At 38.2% G+C, this 20,246-nt stretch overlaps 1 protein-coding gene across 2 annotated transcripts in view; it reads right to left on the reverse strand.

Moving 5' to 3' along the window:
• LOC122808704 (complement C1s subcomponent-like) overlaps positions 1–17,011 on the reverse strand; it is a 731,464-nt gene extending 714,453 nt beyond the window's left edge. For both annotated transcript variants that reach the window (XM_044079693.1, XM_044079692.1), the window contains exon 1: positions 16,948–17,011. In XM_044079693.1, coding sequence (XP_043935628.1) covers positions 16,948–16,952 — 5 coding nt within the window. In that variant the 5' untranslated portion in view covers positions 16,953–17,011. The remainder of the gene's footprint in view (positions 1–16,947) is intronic.
• Between the last annotated feature and the right edge of the window lie 3,235 nt (positions 17,012–20,246).

Consider the following 20,246-nt stretch of genomic DNA (forward strand, 5'->3'; position numbering starts at 1 on the left):
GAGGAGCTCTCTGATTATGTAGCCCAGGCCGGTATGACCCTGACCCTGAGCAGCATCTTACCCTCACCAAGAATGATGCCACAGTACAAAGACAAAATGATCAGTTTTAACAATTGGCTTAATTACTGGTGTCATTCTAAGGGGATCCAATGTCTGTCTGCTTGGGATGACATGCTTGACAAGCCACGCTGCTTCGCAAGGGATGGCTTGCACCTGTCACCCCTGGGCTTCCGGATATTGACCAAGGCTCTTGCCACCCCCATAGTGCCTATTTTAGGCAAGGCTCAAATGACAAACCTACCTCCCTAGAAAACACAAGTGGAAAAAAACTAAGGGTAAAGCTGCTCAATGCCAGAAGTCTAAACCTCAAGATGCACGCCCTCGAAGCCCTTCTCAGTATGGAGAACATCGATGTCTGTGCAGTGACTGAAACCTGGTTCAAGGCTCCTGAGAGCACCCCAGCACTATCAGGTTTTACCTCATATCATGCTTTCCGGCCCCAAATCTTGGACCGAACCACAAAAGGAGGGGGAGTATCCATTTTCATCAAAGATACCCACACCTGCAGGTTAGTGGCAATGCATGAAGCATCAGAGACTATCCAGGTGCAACTAACCATAGGCAAAACTGCCTTACAGTTTGTAGCATGCTACAGACCACCCTCTCAAACTCAGGAACCCCACACAGCCTTCCTGAAGACACTGAAGAGTATGAATGTCTCTCCAAATACCATCATTTTGGGAGACTTCAACTACCCAAACATAGACTGGGAACATTACTCAAGCCCCAACACCCTAGCCCAAAGGTTCCAAGAATTCATAAACTCAAATGCAATGGAACAACTAGTCACCACTCCCACAAGAGGAGACAATATACAAGACCTGATCATCACAAACATGGGGACAAAATGCTCCACACCAGAAGTATATCCCTCTTTGGCAAGATCAGACCATAAATTAATCTCACTGGAAATCCACATCCCACCCCCACCCCCTGCACAAAAGACCACAGTGAAGAACTTCTCAAAAGCCAACTTCACACTTCTTAAGACTGAAGTGGTATCCTTCAAGGCCCCTGGGCCAGTGGAAGCCACAACCCACACTGCTGAATCCTTTGCAAATGCCTTCTATGGGCACCTCCAAGAATGCATGGATCACGCAATCCCAAATAAAACCAAGACCCATTCCCCCAAAGGCAGGCGCCCGGTCTGGTGGACCACAGCCGTAAACAAACTCTACAACAGGAGGAGGAATCTACTACATGACAGAGCAAAATCCCTAAAAGGGAAGGCATCTCTGATCAGTACTATCAAAAAACTACGATCACTCATAAAATCATCCAAGGCCAACTTTGAGAGAAAAATCGCAAAAGACACAAAAGACAATCACAAGGCCTTCTTTAGCTATGTTAGAAACCTGGGTGGAAACTCCCAGATATGCTCAGAGTTAGTCCAAAATGACACAAAATACACTGAACCCACTGACATTGCCAACATTCTGGCAGACAGGTTCAGTGCAAATTTCTTCCCTCCCCCAAAAGGAGAAATAACTATCCCAGCAGAGTGTAGCCTCCCTAACATCTCAGATGCCCAGGTGAGAGCCGCCCTCTCTAAAGCTAAAAACACAGCATCAATGGGACCGGATGGTGTCCTGGGCTGTGTGCTACATGAACTCCAAGAGGAACTAAACCTACACATAAGGCTGCTGTTTAATCTTAGCCTTACTACAGGATACGTACCCAAAGAGTGGCGTATGGCAACAGTGGTCCCACTTCACAAAGGCGGTACTTCTACGGACCCTGGAAATTACCACCCCATAAGCTTGATGAGCCTGGTCTGCAAAGCTATGGAGAGGATCATTATGGAACTCATAAACAAAGACATTGGGGACCTACAGACATTGGATCCTACCCAATTTGGCTTTGTCAAGGGCAGATCCTGCCTTTTGAACTTGGTCGACTTTTTTGAAACAGTCACTAAGGCCATTGATGAGGGTAAGGCAGTTCACACAGCCTACCTTGACCTTGCAAAAGCCTTTGACACAATACCCCACTCGGGCATCATAGACAAACTCACCAGCTTAAATGTAAACCCATATGTCACAAGATGGGTTGCAAACTGGCTCAAGGACAGAACCCACAGGGTCAGAGTTGCTGGAGCTATGTCAGACTCTAAGCCAGTCACAAGCGGTGTCCCACAGGGCTCAGTCCTGGGACCCCTCTTGTTCGGCATTTATTTTTCCGAGGTACAGGCAAACATAGGAGGATTGTGGCTGACAAAGTTCGCAGATGACTGCAAACTGGGCGCCATAATTGATACTCCAGCGGACACAAACATCCTTCAGAGAGGCCTCATAGAAACGGATAATTGGTGCCAGAGCCATGGCCTTAAGCCGAATGCCAAAAAATGTATAGTCATACCCTTTGGGAAAAACAAGGTACCGACAAATTACCACATAGGTGGTAATCCATTAAGTACGGAAGAGGTAATCAGGGACCTGGGGACCCAGGTTGACAGTAACCTCTCATTCGACACTCACATTGCCAAAGTGGTTAGGAAGACCTTCTATATTGCCCACTTTATCATGAAGGGTTTCACATCTAGATCAAGAGAGGTCATTGTGCCCCTGTACTCTTCTCTTATCAGGCCAATGATTTAGTACAATGCCCCATTTGGGATGTATATCACCCGACACCTGCAGCAGTTGGAAAGACCCCAAAAGTTCCTCACTAAGAGGATAAAGGGTCTTAAACATATGTCATATGCTGCCTGACTGAAAAAACTCCATCTCTATTCAGTCGCATACCGCCTACTCAGAGGTGATCTGTGCCTGACGTACAAGGCCATGTCCAATCCGGAATTAATGGACATGCTCCACCTCAAAAAATCCAAATCCATCAGAGCCACGAGAACAAGAGACTTAAACCTCAACACAGAAATAAATAGGACGTGCTGGAGGGACAGATTCATAACCCAGAGGCTCCCTACACTCTGGAACAGAATCCCAGTCCATGTTAGGCAGAGCCCCTCACTGACTCTATTCAAGAGAAATCTCGACAAGTGGATGGGAGATCGTAGGTTTACCCCGGGAGTCATCTCTGTGTCACTACTAGACAGAGGCACAGTAAACTAAACCCTAAAAGGGCGTAGTATTTTCATCCTAAGGGGTGGTGAAAGCCACACACACTCTGGCTAGGCTTATAAATGCCCTAGGGCAGATAGCCTAGTACGAACCTATGGACCTATGAACCTATTAAAGTAGATTGTAGCGATGTACTCATTCCATACACCAGTGCAATTGTGTTTCCCTTAAATATATGTGATTACAATAAAGAATTTCTACAAAGGTTGTGGGTAATGATCATGTGCTTGTTAAGTTGCATGCTTTTTAACTTGAAGCCATGTGCTAGTATTTTCTGGGATGAAATTATGCTTTGGACCCAGTAATACCTGTCATTCAGGTAAATATTGTTTTGTGGAGCCACATATGTCAGGATAAGGGCCTACTAAAGCATAGCAGATGGTCTGTCAGTATAGTATAAGAATTATGGTAACAATTAGTAAAATCCATGTAGGAGCAAATCTGTTAATGAAAATATTTTCTGTACCAGAGGTGTTATGCCAAAGAAACAAGCAGAGTAACCCATATCCACCCAAAACCTCAAGTTTATGGAGGTTGAAAATGAGGTCATACTAGAAGCTCGCCGTCACTGTGGTACATGGCTCTTTGAAGTGAATTCTACTAACAGGCTTTTCTGTAACTGTGTTTGAAGGGAAGTTGCCATTGATGTTAATGTTGTGCGTTAATGTTGTGGGTGATCAGGATAATAATTATGATATGTTCCCCCATTGAGTGACTGATATGGAACTTGTTACCACCCACACAGCAGAAACCATAGCATGGGAATGGAGATAATTAGGTAGGGGACCATCCATTATGCAGACAGAAGAGGAGTTCCTGACTTCACATAACAACAGAACCCTCTCTACAGGGATTCACAGTGTGGTGCTGGATGTCAAGGCAGAGCTTGACAGGCTGCAGAGAATTTCCACTGATGATGCCCCAGGTATGTAGTCCTACTATCATTATTTCCCATATTTTTAAACGTAGATCACATTACATTTAATAATACCTGTCTAAAGTATGTCATAGAGGTACATCTGGCATCCAGGTGCAACATGCATCCGCATAAGCTATGACCAGGTTTCTAACTCTATATCATATTTGTATAGTTGTAAGGATGTCACTTGTATGTGCAGTTGTGGTTCTGGGTCATGCCTAGACTGGATGTGTTTTGTTTTGGTGTATTCACAGGTGATTCTTTATATGACAACAGCAATGCTGAACTTCCTTCATCTCCTGCTGGAGGATTTGTAGTCTCTGATAAGGTTTACTATCAAAATCAGGAATTGCACATCTTTGCATAGTGTTACATCAAATGCTTGTTTTGATATCTCATAATATTGAACTGAAAGTGGTTGAATTTATATTAGCAAATGTGAGTGCTATTGTTGTGTCTTTCGGCTTTTCCTGGTTAGGGGTTGCCACAGCGGAACTCCGGTCTGCTAATGATTGGTAGTTGATTTTTACATGCCGAGTTACCAGCCCTGACGCACAACCTTCAATGAAGGTACGCCCATTCACGCATGTCTCCACGCAGAGGATGTTCTAGCTGAGAATCGAACCGGACATCATCTTACTGTGAGGCGACAATGCTACCGCAGCACCACCACCACTGTTGTAGCAAATGTGAGTGTACATTTGCTAATATGAAGTCAACTTTCTGAATGGAGATTGCGGTACAGTGCAGATTAGGAAATGTATCCTTTTCCTCACTATAGTGTGATTTTGGAGTTGGTATATATAATATGCAATGGCTGTGAGGGGTGCAGGGGGGGCTTATAAGTATACACAGGAGTTCAAAAATGGAAGTCAGGGAGTTTGAATGTTGATGGCTGTGTTTATCACATTCAAAATTTGTTATATATGAACTTCCTAAAATTGACATATGTAGTCAATATTTTAATCAAGAAATATTCTTCAGTTCATGATTATGATAGTAAACCCTCTGATAATGATTGCAGGGATGAGTTTGCACAGTCATGGGGAGCAGAGTGTGTGTTGGTCAGAGGAAGTAATACCCACACATCTCCTCAGAGTGTGGGGGACATCTCCATGTCTGTGCTTACCCAGGACACACTAAAATTGGTGCCTCTTCTTACGCTCAGTCACTATCTTCCTTCATAGAGCAGAGCCTGCTCTGACACAGAGTCCTACACCTATAAGCTTATTGAGCCTTTTGTCATTCTTTCATAACTTGCAGTCAGTATATCTGACCCTGATATTGCAGGAACTCTGTTACAAAGCCCTACACCTACAGGTTTACTGAGCCTTTTGTCATACTTTCATAGCCTGTGGTCACTACATCTGACCTCAGTATTGCAGGAAGTCTGTCACAAGGGTATATATTGTAAGTTCGAAGCTTGAAAACTTTGAATCTCATATGATCTACATCATATGAGCAAAGTTTTCAAACACTGAATGTTTCAATGGAGATCGCCGTAGGGAATATTTCCCTTCACTTCAATGTAGTGCGATCTCGGAGTTCATATATTTAAGTAGCGGGGGCTGTGTGGGGTGTAGGGGGGCTTGCCTCCCTGCACAGAGCATTCAGGTAGTTTTTTTTATTTTTAGTTTGTTTATATTTTATGTTTGATGTTTGGCAACTTCGCTCATATGGAGTCGATCATATGAGATTCAACGTTTTCAGACTTTGAACATATAATATAGATGCCTGTCACAAAGCCCTACACCTGCAAGTTTACTTAGACTTTTGTCTTTGCTTTATGTAAGCATATTTATCATAAATAATCTTGCTGTGTGTTAACTTTAATCAGTTAAATACATGCATGCTCTGTGAACGAAAGGCCCTGTGAATTAATAGGACCCCTTACTAAGGTGACCACTGACTCCTTTTGCTAGACCAGTAGATTATACTGCACATGCCAGGTATTTAGTCTCATGAAATGAGAGAAAACCTGTTTTACTTGCATCTCCTTGTTAATTGCTTTGTTCTGGCTATAACATGATTGCTCTCAGTTCTGAATTGACCTATACATTGACCTAAGAGTGGGGTTGCCTCTATAGTAGAATGCATTGCTAAATACCCCCCCACCCTCAGAGTTGCCTCTTCTTATACTCAGTCAATATCTTCCTTCATAGAGCAGTATGTGTCATGTGTTATCACATTTCTATTTGTTCTAAGAATGTGTAAAAGATTGAAAAGACTTCAGTAGTGTGTCACATTTGTAACAATTTCACTCAGATTGGATAACCTTTATGTATGTATATCTATATACCGTGAAAAACTTTTCAAAAGCAAACTTCACGTTACTTAAGACCGAGTTGGAAAGGTTCACAGCCCCCATGCTAAATGTCCAAGCTGCTGAAACCTTTACAAAGGCACTCTATGAGCATCTGCAGGAATGCATGGATTGTGCTATCCCAAGTAAAACCAAGACTCACTCCTACAAGAAAAAGAAACCAGTCTGGTGGCCCCCTGCCATAAACAAGCTATACAACAGAAGGAGGAAACTAGTACAGAAAAGAGTAAAATCCCAAGAAGGAAATTAAATCATCCAAGGCTAGTTTTGAAAGAAAAAATTGCCAATGACTCCAAAGATAACCACAAAGCGTTCTTAAGCTATGTCAAGAACCTAAGTGGAAACTCTCAGATCTGCTCTGTGTTAGTGCAGAATGGCACAAAATACACTGAACCGACTGATATTGCCAACATTCTGGCAGACAGGTTTAGTGCAAACTTCACCCCCTCTCACCCCCTAAAGGGCCCATAACCATACCAGAAGAATGTAGGGTCCCATCAATCCCCGACACACAGATTAAAACAGCCTTATCCAGAGCCAAAAACACAGCTTCAATGGGACTGTATGGTGTCCCAGGCTGTGTCTTACAAGAGCTCCAAAATGAACTAACCCCTCACCTAAATACACTGTTCAAACTCAGCTTCTCTACAGGCTTCATACTCACAGAGTGGCACAGCAACAGTTATCCCGCTCCACAAAGGTGGAGCCATAACGGACCCCGGGAATTATAGCTCTATAAGCCTGACTAGCCTGGTCTGCAAGGCTATGGAATGCATCATCATGGAACTCATTAACAGAGACATTGGGAACCTCCAAACCTTGGACCCTAGCCAGTTTGGCTTTGTTAAGGGCAGATCATGCCTCCTAAACCTGGTGAACTTTTTTGAGACAGTTACCAAGGCATTAGATGAGGGAAAGGAGGTCCACACAGCCTACCTAGACCTCACAAAGGCTTTCAACACCATTCCCCAGTCTAGTATTATAGACAAGCTCACCAGCTTGAACATAAACCCCTACATCATGAGATGGGTTGCCAACTGGCTCATGGATAGAACCCACATGGTGACAGTTGCAGGCTCTATGTGCGACTCTAAATTGGTTACAAGTGGCGTCCTCCAGGGCTCAGTCATAGGACCCCTCCTGTTCGGTATATACTTCTCAGAGGTACAGGCAAGCATAGGAGGACTATGGCTGACCAAGTTCACAGACGACTGCAAACTAGGGGCCATAACTGATTCTCCAGCTGATACAGATACCCTCCAGATGGGTCTCACTGAGACGGATACCTGGTGTCAAAATCATGGCCTCAAGCTAAATGCCAAAAGCCAAAATAGTCATCCCCTTTGGAAAAAACAATGTACCCACAAACTACCACATAGGTGGTAGTCCCCTAAATATAGAAAATGTAATAAGGGATTTGGGGACCCAAGTAGATAGTAATCTCTCCTTTGATAATCATATTGCCAAGGTGGTTAGAAAATCCTTCTGTGTGGCCCTCCTAATCATAAAAGGGTTCACATCTAGAACAAAAGAGGTTATTGTGCCTCTCTACTCATCACTCATTAGACTCATCATAGAATACAATACCCCATTTGGGATGTACCTTACAAGACACCTGCAACAGCTGGAAAGACCACAAAAGTACCTCACCAAGAGGATTACTGGCCTCAAACAGATGTCCTATGCAGCCTGACTCAAGAAACTCCAGCTGTACTCAGTTGCATACTGCTTACTCAGAGGTAATCTCTGCCTGACATACAATGCCATGTCCAACCCAGAATTGATGGACATGCTCCACCTAAAAAAAACAAATCCCGGAGAGCCACACGCTCTAGAGATATAAACTTCACCACAACGATAAATAGGACATGCTGGAGGGATAGATTCCTGTCCCAGAGACTCCCCTTGCTTTGGAAAAGGATTCCAATATACATCAGGCAGAGCCCCTCACTAACAATCTTCAAGAGAAACCTTGACAGGTGGATGGGAAACAGAAAATTTACCCTTGGGATCACTGCAGTGGCTCTGCTGGACAGTGGCACAGGGAACTAATGGCTCTGCTGGACAGAAGCACAGGGAATTAATCTAAGGGGCTGGCAAAAGCCAACACATTCTGGCTAGGCTTATAAATGCTCTTGGGCAGATAGCCTAGTACATACCTATGAACCTATGAACCTATAAACCTATGTCTATCTACATATATATATATATATATATATATATATATATATATATATATATACATAGAACACTATTTTTTCAAATAATTTTTATTGATTTTATAAACTTGAAAAAGTACAATTTAAGTACAGATAAAAGGAACAGCAAAAAAAAACTATTTACAAGAGTCCACAGCAGTGGAGTAATAATACAAGCCATTAATATTTTTTTTATAAATCATATAGTTTTTGCCAGTGTTTTTTCTGATAAGTAAAATTTGATGTCCTTATGTTTAACATTGAAAGTTTTTTCTTACAAATGTTTTTAGCTGAAATAATGAAATCATTAAAAGACAAAGCAGTTTTACATTTCCAAATTTTTGTAATTATTATTTTAGCCAGTGATCAGACCGACCAATGGAGAGGCAGCTGTGATCTGGGGACAACTTCTAGTACTGGAGCATTGAACAATATGAGTGAATCAGATATATGACATTTATCAGTCCAGAGTGCCTGGGAAAATGTTTTTAATTCATTCCAAAAGGATATAACCAACTTGCATTTTAATACCATACGAGTCCAATCTTCTTGTGAAACGCAATCACATCTCCAATATTTAACTTTCTTTGTTTTATAGATTAGTCCAATTTTGTCAGGGGTTAAAAATGTTCTGTGAATAAATTTCCAATTCTAAATTCTCCAATAGAGAGAGGATGTTGCTTTGCAACTTGACTTCAAGATCAGTTTCTTATTTGTCGAGAACTCAGATCCATTTATTTTTGTAGAGAAGTTCCAAAAGGATGAATTTAAATTAATACACTCGGTTCTTATAATCCTATATATTACTGATATGTAGGATTTATTGTGAAAAGGAGTGTGGTTAATATTAATCAAGAAGGCTAAAATTTTAGTTATATTTTTTCTTTATAATTCATTATTATATTAAATTTATCATTCGCATATGCTATGCAACTATGAATATTTATCCAATTATCTTTAGTTAGGGAAAATCTTCAGAGAAGAAATTCAGTGGTATGTAATTTATTTGCATTTAGGAAGTGGTACCAAAATAATAAATTAATTTCCTGACATTCTACCATCTTGTTTTTATTAAATGTTTCTAAACAGCCCTTGGTGTTAGGTATAGGAAATAATAGGAAAAGTAAATCCTTGAGAATATAATTAGTATCAGTGTAGTATTTAAATATATAAAGGACATAATTAACTAATGGAATAGATGATACTATCTTTTTATCATTTGTGAGGTAATATTTTAAAATCCAATAAAATGTGTTAATTCCAAATAAATATTGTGGAATTAGGATGTATCATCTATTATTTTGAATTAATCTTTCATGTTAATGATATGAAGAGTTACACCATAACGTTATCATATTTATAGTAGTGGATTTTGCATATAGTTCACTATTTGGGAAAGCTACCACTCCATCCTCTCAGATTTTAGAATGCCAATCAAAAGATATTCTTGGTTTATTAGGATACCATAGGAATTTTAATAGGGTTGTTTTTAAGTTATTAATTTTTTTGTGGGAAAAAATATTAATGCTTGTATGTAGAATAAGATTTTGGTATTACAATCATCTTTATTAAAGTAAGCCTGTCCTCCATTGTAAAATAGGATGTATTTCAATCCTCTATTAGATGTTTAACTTTATTAATTAGATTTGAATAATTGGTCAGAATTGTATTTTTTATTGAGGATGTAATATTGATTCCAAGATAATTAATATGAGTATTGTTCCAATTGAATTCAATGAAGTTATTTAGGAAAGCAGTGGTTGTTTTATTAATTAATAAAGTTCTTGTTTTGTTTTATTAAGGTTTAAACCTGAAATCTTTTCAAAATAATTCAAGGATGCAATAATTTGTGACATAGAGGATTCTATGTCTCCTGTTGTTATTAGAATATTGTCTGTGAATAACTGAATTTTACAGCTAAACTCCTCATCAATTAGAAATCCTTTGATTTTATCATTTGATCTAATAAAATTTATAAGAGGTTCAATAGCTATAGCAAATTATAAGGGGGATAATGGGTAACCTTGTTTTGTACCCATTAATACTTTGAAGGATTTAGACATAAAAGAACCAAATGTTACAAATGAATAAGAATTGTCGTATAGTTTTGTGACGAGATTTATAAATATTTCTGAAAAATTATATTCTTTAACTACTTTAAATAAATATGATCAGCTAATAGAATCAAATGCTCTGTGTAAATCTAAACTAATTATTGCTTGTTCTTTTTTCTTTTTGTTGGCTAAATCAATTAATGTACTTAACCTGATTATATTATCATGGACTTTTCTACTCAAAATAAAACCAGTTGGGTCTTCATGAATTAATTTTGGTATTATATGATTCAGCCCATAGCACACTATTTTGACGTACTGGTTAACTCCAAGAATTATTCTAAGTGATGGTGTTATATTACGCCTATCAGTGTAGTGCCATGTTCTGACAATTTCTTCAATACAGTTGTATATTTACACTGGATTACTGTGTTTCTCTATCAGTATACTTTCCGGTACAACTACTTTGAGCTTACATGCATGCACTATTTAAACATATAAACTGACCGGAGGGTGGGAATCCCACTCTTCTCAGTCTCACTATTCTTGGCTTTTCTTTGCTTCCTTACCCTACTCCCAATTTCCACCCACCACTTCTTACTCTAATATTATATTTCTTACAAACACATTTCACTTGTGACTCTTATGCCAGAGCCCTCCCCAAATGGCCTTAAACTACTTCTATGCATACACTTCTGCTTGTTTTCTACATCATCTATTTTAAATTTTTAGCCCCAATCCCAACTTTCTGTCTCCCATACTGCTTTGCACTATATTCTTTTGTAATCACACCCTTCCTAATAATACCTGTCTATTCCACATTGTATCACTTACTTTTCCCAAATAATCCATAATGTTCTTATTTTGGCTACATCATTATACTCTAGCCCTTAATACCACTTGATTTATTATCTTCCAGAGAAAATACTAGGACATCCTACCTATCCTCTTCCACCTTTCATATTCCACCAGCACTGCATCTCCTACTGTCCTTCAACTTCTTGTTTCCTTCTTCATTGCTACTTCCCCAGTTTCTGACATCTATACAATGCAAATTCTTCTACTTAATTATGCTACACTTCAGCTTACCCTCTTTTCTTCTCCTCATCTTAAGCCATCTTTCATCCTACCACAACTCAGTAATATATTGCAATATCCCAAAAACTCTGTCCCATCCACCTATCCATCCTTCCTCCTTAAACTCTCTGCACATTGCACCAAACCTATTTAATATTGCACCTTACCTTTATTCTAAATATAGGCTAATTATTTGCCTTAAACTCAAACCAAAACAAAATTAAGTGCAAGAATCATCTCCAAAAAGCAAGTATGCATTATTCATCAAAACACTAAAATTCTTCCAGGATGAAATATTCAACCTAATCCTGGCCCTACCTATCACAGTGAAAACAAAAATAATTCTGTTCCACCTACTTCTGTCACCCAACAACTGCCAATCCCCAACCCTGGTAATCTAATATTTTTGCAATAAATGTTAGAAGTATAAGAAATACAACTGCCAAACTACATGCTTGGATTACCCAATATAGGCCAAATGCTTTTGCTGTAACTGACTCTTGGCTTAAATCCAGCATTAAAGACTCTGAAGTTATACCTCCTGACTATAATATTATCCATAATGACCGTATAACGAGGAAAGGTGGTGTTGGTGCTTTAATATTTCCCAATAACTACCACATTTCCCCTTACAGCAAACTGACACCAAAATTCAGTTCAGCAGAGCTTCTTATTGTTTTTCCCAAAATAAGCAATTATAAACAAATATGCATTACTGTCCTTTATATCCCTCCTGGCAACAATGCAGCTATAGTGGAAGATGTCCTGCATTGGATATCCTTAACAGTTCCACAAAAAAAAACTATTACTAGGTGATGTGAATGTCAGTTGGTTGGACATAAACTCTAACTCTCCTACATCTAACATGAACCTGTATGGTTACATGCAACTAATTATCAGCCCCACGCATTATAGCAATACAACAAGTTCTCTATTAGACTAGATCCTAATATCAGACCCTAGCAAATACTCCACCATAGGTACAATGTCAGACTCTTTCAGTGATCATCTCCCAATCTATATAACTATCATCTCACACATCCAGTTAAACAGTATATAAAACAACATGTAACCTTTCCAAGTTTAACCTAGAAATGTTTATTACTACACTATCACCTATTAACTGGAATGTCCTAAAAATCCTCCCCTTAGATGATGCTGTAATTGAATTCATAGAACCTTTCTAAATATCCTATATATATATATATATATATATATATATATATATATACATTTGCTTGTACCTCCTAGAAGGAAGAGACTGAAAACAAATAATAAAATTTGGCTCTCTAAAAAGAGTAGTATACTAATGCAAGATACAGAAAAAATATGGAAAGAATGGCAAAAAATATAAAACACCTCAATATCTTGAAAATGTCACAATATTTTGTAATCATACTAAAAAGCGAATAACTGAAAACAAAAAGTAATACTATAATAACTTTCAAAATAATACTAAACACAACCCCAAACATTTTTGGACATCCATTAATGAAATCTTGTATCCTAGCCAAAATCTCAACCAAAACCCTTCTTCCCATAACCCATCACTCAAAACTGCAAAACAGTTCAACTCTCATTTTATAGATGGCATAGCACCTCTAACCAAGGATTCCTCAGCATCTAATCCCAAACCTGCCCAACAGCTGCATATAACCACATTCAATTTTGCCTTCAAACCTGTGCTCACATCCTATAAAAACTACTCTTAAACAAACTTAAACCATGCTCTTCTTCAGCCAATGACCTTCCAAGCGAGTACCTAAAATTGACAGCCAATAGCATTGCTTATCCTGTCTCAATCCTTATAAATAGTTCAGTCCAGGAATCCCATGTTCCCTCTCTATAGAGAAAGTGTCACATTATGCCTTTGCAAAAAGAAGGAAATTCAACAGATGTGAATAACTTTAGACCTATAGCAACCTTATATCCCCTCGCTAATATACTTGAAAAATGTATTCAAAAACAATTTCTAGACCATCTCCTGCAGAAAGTACTCCTATCCCCTACACAGCATGGCTTCTTCCCTTCCCATAGTGCTAACACTGCCCTTTTAACCTATATAGATATTGTCAATAAAGCTAGAGATAATGGCAAACTAGTCTCTTCCTTATTCTAGACTTGTCTAAAGCCTTCAACACAGTTTGTCTCAGCAAACTTCTTCTTCAAATGTCCTCACTAGGTCTCTCTCAGCCCATCTTTCTGTGGTTCAAAAGCTGCCTGTCCAAAAGGCATCAGTCAGAAAAGTGACACTCTATGGTCTCTCCTTACCTCCCAGTCACCACCAGTGTACCACAAGGCTCTATCCTTGGTACACTACTCTTTAACATTTTTACCAAAACTCTCTATACTTCCACACAACATGCCACCCTGATACAATATGCAGATGACTCCACTCTCATTTGCACATCTGACAATGTAGTACACCTACAAAAATTATTCAGGAAACTTTAGCAGCCACTGAAACATGACTCTGTAACTCACAAATCATGCTTAACCCAAAAAAAGAACAATGTACTACTTTTCCCCCCAAATCCCTCTATCATGAAAAACCTAAATTTAAAGTCTTCTTTCTTGATAATACAACCACTGAAGTCACTTCTCATAGCAAACTATTACGGGTGATAGTGGATGATAATCTTACATTCGACCTGTACATACAAAATTGCATAAGAAAAACTCAAAATCAAAAACTAGGCATACTTTACTGAGCCAAAATCTTTTTCACTGATGCAACTAAAGCTACACTTGCCAATACTTATTTCCTTCTTTATGGCTCTCCCATCCTTACTAACTTCCAGGCTTCAGAAAAATTGAAACTTACCAGCTGTCTTGTGAGGACCCGTATGTCTCTACTGGAGGACGCTACACTTCCCTGATCTCTCTCAGGTACACATAAACCACATATGTTCCCCAACATGCTGAAGCATGAACTGAGGACATGGTGAAGTATTCTCAGAACAGGTGCCTGAGATATCCCCATTGAGTCTCTAGTGATTTGCTGAAAGGTTCTTGTAGCTAATATATGTAAAGCCACACATACTTTTGCATTCAGTGGGATGGGTACTTCTCACACCCATGGAGCTACAGACGAGGCCGACAAATGTTTACTATTTGCTTCATGGTGTCCTTGTCCACACAGTACTTGTCTGCTATGCCATTGTCAAGTATGGCATGAAACATTAAGTGCAGATGGAAGACTTGGCAATGCCAGGTGCAAAGTTGCACACCATCAGCTGCATTTGCTGATGTAAGAGCCTCTTGCGGATACACATATGCAATGGCTATGGCAGCCGCTAATGTTGTATACAACCTTATACTACCTGAATATGAGGATCTGGCCTTGAACAGAACTAAAGCAGATGCAGCATCACTGTTTAGAGTTTAAATGTTACTTAATTGCTCCACCATGTTTTTTAACCTAATAAACATACATGGTGCTCCATTATCCAGTCATTAGCATATGAGAATGCCAGCCATGTTATTTTGTCTGGCCGCATCTTGTTGCTTGGTTTTCTGAATCACATCATGACCGCTCATCACACAAATTCACCTACCATAAAGTGGTAAATGAAGTCTTATGAATTCATTTGATTTGATTATTTATATTTGTATAAATGGAAGCAACAAATGTTACTCAAGTGAATCATATTTATCACTGCTCCATCAGAAGATGTTTCTGATAATAGCAGTATTTCTGTCTCTGCTGTTGTGTGTTATACAGAATGCTCTAATTGGAGAATTATTCAAATGGGAATATATTTAAGAGCATAGTGCCAGAAATAGCACCTTACATGGAGAGCCACTCAGCTGCCACATGGCCTTGTGTGTGGCACTGACTCACCGGCCTCTTCCACATTAAGAATAATGAGATACAGGACTAGCCATCCATCAGTGTGAACCTTGGGTCTAGATTATCTCATTGTTGAAGTGAACTCAGTTGTGTATGGATGGATAGATGGATGGCTATGGTTTGTAGTAGGCTTGATTGACTAAGGCAGCAAGTTTCAAATGAGCTGTATTCTTTTGACATCAGTTTTTGAATCCCACCATTACAACATGCATAATGTAGAAGTTTAAACACATCATTTAGTCTGAGCAGTTTTCCTTGTATGGGTAGTGAGTGGGCCATTTTTTTTCCTTCTGGTTTACAAAATGATTTAAAACAATTATACAAACAGCAGTACATAAAAGACCATTTACTGACTCTAACAGGACACTGTTGAAGAGTCCATCAGTTTTACCTGGTACTGTCAGAAAATGGTACGATAAGGTCTCAGGTTTAGTAGCCCAGTAGCCAAGACTTGTGTAATCTTGAAAAATCCACAGACTTTACAGTTTTTTACTAATCCAGTGATGTTCACAGATGATTGATAAGCAGAAACCCTCCCATTTGATGAAAGATTTTTATTTTATTGCCTGCTGCAAAAGTTTCCTGTAAACTTGTTCTGTATCCTTGAATTGTTTTTTATCGTATAATACAATAGAAATTATGTCTACAGAACAGCACTGCAAAATAACTAATTTCTGGTATTAAGCTGTAAATTTAGTTTGAGTATCTGTACCACATTTTCTTATTGTAAATGAACTAGAAACGTTGCAGTGCCGGCAGATAAGCTGTAGATAGTTCTTTTAGGCTTTGCAGAAAGAAGATTCTACAAATTTAGTTCAGAAAATTATTGCATCCCTAAAGATAACTACTTCAGTTAGTACATGAAAAATGTTCTTCTATGTGCACACTAAAAGACTGGGAAATGTTAGTATCATCATTTATATCTGGAAAAGACACTTGTTTCAGCATTTGTTAAGTCAGCCACAGTTGTACCCAAACCCTAAAATTGTTAAATATGCCTCTCACTTCAGCCTTCCAGATACACTATTACAAACCTGGAAAAAATGCAACAAATACAAAAGGTGAATCACAGCCCTTCTAATACACTCTCTACTCTGTAAGAAAAAAAAAACATAGAAAATGTAAGAGATAAATGTTGGTTCTCTTGAAGTTAAATACAATACTCATTCCCTATTATTTCTAGGCATATAAATCAGTTCCAAATGGTTTCATCACATGAGAATGATCATGCAGCGAAACAAAACTATTTCACCTGCTCTGCTTAACTCAGAAGGTATATGCATTCATGAACAAAGCACACCATGTGGATAACATATTATCATCATTGTCTTCATCATCATCATCATCATCAAAACCACTAATAATATTCTTGTTTTTACTTACCACATTTTGAAACTCTTTGTAGTCTACTGACCATGGCACAGTACAGCAACTGAAAATACCAAACTGCAAATGAGGGCATGTTTATTTAATGCAGTGTTACTGTACTAAGTCCATTTGGCAGAAAGTGTGTGTGTGTGTGTGTGTGTGTGTGTGTGTGTGTGTGTGTGTGTGTGTGTGTGTGTGTGTGTGTGTGCATTTATATGACAGCAGCTGTGCATTTAGATAGTTTTAAATAATTTATTCTATTTAAGATTAGTGTAAATGAATAGATAAAGAAAGACAACCAAAAGCAAAAAAAAAAATGAAAGAAAGAATGTAATCACTGTGGATGTGTGGAATAAACATAGAAATAAGTATAAACTTAATGTATTCCACAATCAGTCAGCATGTCAGCAAAATACAGGAACATTAAAAAAAAACATTTAACAGCTACAGAAGTCTTCCAGAGGAGGAGATTGTTTCATTTGTTTTTCTATTAGCAAGTTAATGTCACACAAGAAAGGGTCCTTCAGAAGAAAGTCAAGCTTCACAGAACCAGTACAGGGACAGTGCAAGGAATGCCAGCCAACCAATATCATATCTTCAGAAATTAGGAGGAAGCCAATGTGACTGGAGAAAAACAGTACAGCCACTGGAAGAGCATGCAAATTTCACCCAAGTAACAGTAGAAAGAGAAAAGTAAACCCTACACACATGAGCGCAAAGGTATTAAGTCTAATAAACCCTACACATACAAGTGCAAAAGTATTAACTCTGATAAACGCTACACATAACAGCACAAAAGTATTAACTCTAATCAACGTGTCACTGAGGAGTCTATAGTGTGAATTCTGCTAGAAAAGCATACCAAATGTGGGAAGGGAATGTCAGTGATTTTGTACTTCCAAAGCAGATACATTGAAAGGAGTGGCAAAATAACCACATGTGAACAATGATTAGCATCAGTCATGACAGATAGTGGTTTAGAATGCCAGTAATACTGCTCAAGTATATAGCAATGACAAAATATAGGACTATAGGAAGGAAATAATATGTTAATAGGTTTGATGAACAAATACATGACCTATTGGCCATTAAGCAGCTTGATGCCCTGGACTCCATGTATTTTCCTATGATGTCATTCCGTTCCTTCTTACAGGAATACATTGATCTCCTGAAACTAAGTGACAGGAGAAGTGAATTCAATAAGCATGAAAATTTTTGATGTACGTTGTTGTTATATTTCATGATTTGTTTAATATTCAGTTTCACAAAGGCTCATTGTCCTCTTGTGTTCAGGTTAAGGTGTATGCTCTGACCAAGAAGTTTCAGATAGTAAATACTCCTCTGAAGCTCTGTATGGCAGGCAGTGGTCTCCAGTGAAAAGGTAATGAGATACAGAGAAGAGAGACAGTTATGATCTTTCACTACAACAAAACCCTTGAAGCCTTTTGATATTCTTTTTAGGAATCTTTATATTTTTCCCATTTGCCCCAGACGGAACATGAGTAGGTTACAGAATAGAATACAATATTCCAAAATCTGTCTAACAGTTGTACAAATGGGAGTCAATTATGTCTCTGCCATGGCTCTCAACACCACAAATTATTATGTGGGTAACTATACTTTACTAATCTTTGTAGATGTTAGTGGCTAGATAGACACCAAATAAAAGGTCATTATCCACAAAGATTCCAAGGTCATTTATTTTTATCATGTTTTAGCTGTTACCTATCAACAGCATATAAATTTATTTATTTATAGCGAAGGCATGGTATTTCCTACTGCACCAATCATGTGTAATTAAGAAAGCTACTTGATTATAGATGGGTCAACATGGTTAAGCATAATTTTCACAAGAAAAACGTCGCCTTCATGTTTAATGAACCAGCCACACAAGTCAGTTGCAGCATCTGAAATATGAAATGAATAGGAATCTAAAATTTGCATGAGAGTCATCCAAAAGGGTCTATGGCCAACAAAAAAATATATATTCATTAATACCAGAGTGTGAATAAATGCATCTGATTTGAGTTTCTCCATGACTTAAAAATAGATTGATAAAGCGATGGCAAAATCACTTTTTATCTATTTGCTAAATGAAAACAAAAACATTTTGTCTAAAGATACTTTCAAAGCACTGATGCAAAGATCATTGAAAAAAAACTTTTGTCCACTATGTTAACATATTCTGTGCACCAGTTGGAGGCACTAGGTTAAAAGTCGCTGAGGTTTTAATAGAAAAATGAGAAGTACAATATCCTGTTTCAAACCAAAGCTCTTGGAGAAGCTAGTTATTTCAATGTTTTGGGTTGTTTGATTTTGAAGATCTTAGGAATGGAAAATTAATTTACAATGCACAAAGAAGAGCATATATGTACAAGCAGAGTCTTACAGTGCTAGGAGAAACTCTGATATTGCATAGAGACATAGCTTCAATATATTGTAGAACATGATGATTTATTTGCAAGCTTATTAAGTTTGACAAGATAACATCGTGTCCAGGATTTAATCAACTCCATGCAGGAATAGTATTAATCCTGCATGGAGTGAACCGTGTCCATTTACAAAGGCCCAAAAATGGGGACACTTTTTAAATATTGTTCTTACAAACTTGGAAAGTTGATAGAATAACAGGTTTTACATCAGCATGAATTTCCTGAATGGTATGAAGTGTGAAACCCAAATGTCTGTCATTGTGTTCTGACTTTAACCCCAAGTGATTTGATAATGATTTGCTAGAAAACCACAGTCACATGAGAAATGGACCAAAAATATGAGGCAAACATCTGTACAGTTGAGAGGTATGCTGAATCATGTTAATGTCATGCTAATGCAAAAACTATTATACTAACAACTGTCTAAGTTTGTAAGAGCAATAGTTAACAGCTGTCCCTATGTGTCACCTTACAGTTTCCCTTACTCTGACTGACAAGGAGTACAGATACATGTAAATAAAGCTGGTGTATTAATGTAATTTTCTTTTTCCATTTTAAGATATGTTTAAGCATAGCTGAGCAGGTGTGCATATTAGTTCCCTCTGCTGAGCATTGCTTAAACATCTCATAGCAGCTAAATAAAAATATATAGCCAAAATCTTAATGATGAGATAAAATAGTGGTTATCGTCCCGCCTATGTATGCAGTTGTTCACGACTCGAGTACCAAAACCGATGCTTTATTTTTACATGGGAAAGCATTGTTAAAATTATTTTTTATGTTAAATTATGTAGTAATTGATATTTGTTACCCATGGTAGTATAGCAGGTCCAACATGGAAGTGTGAGTGCATATAACATGTGACATCACCCATGTATACAC

The sequence above is a fragment of the Protopterus annectens genome, chromosome 8.part0 (genome assembly GCF_019279795.1).
Source record: "Protopterus annectens isolate FY-2018-M chromosome 8.part0, PAN1.0, whole genome shotgun sequence".
Lineage (NCBI taxonomy): Eukaryota > Metazoa > Chordata > Ceratodontiformes > Protopteridae > Protopterus > Protopterus annectens.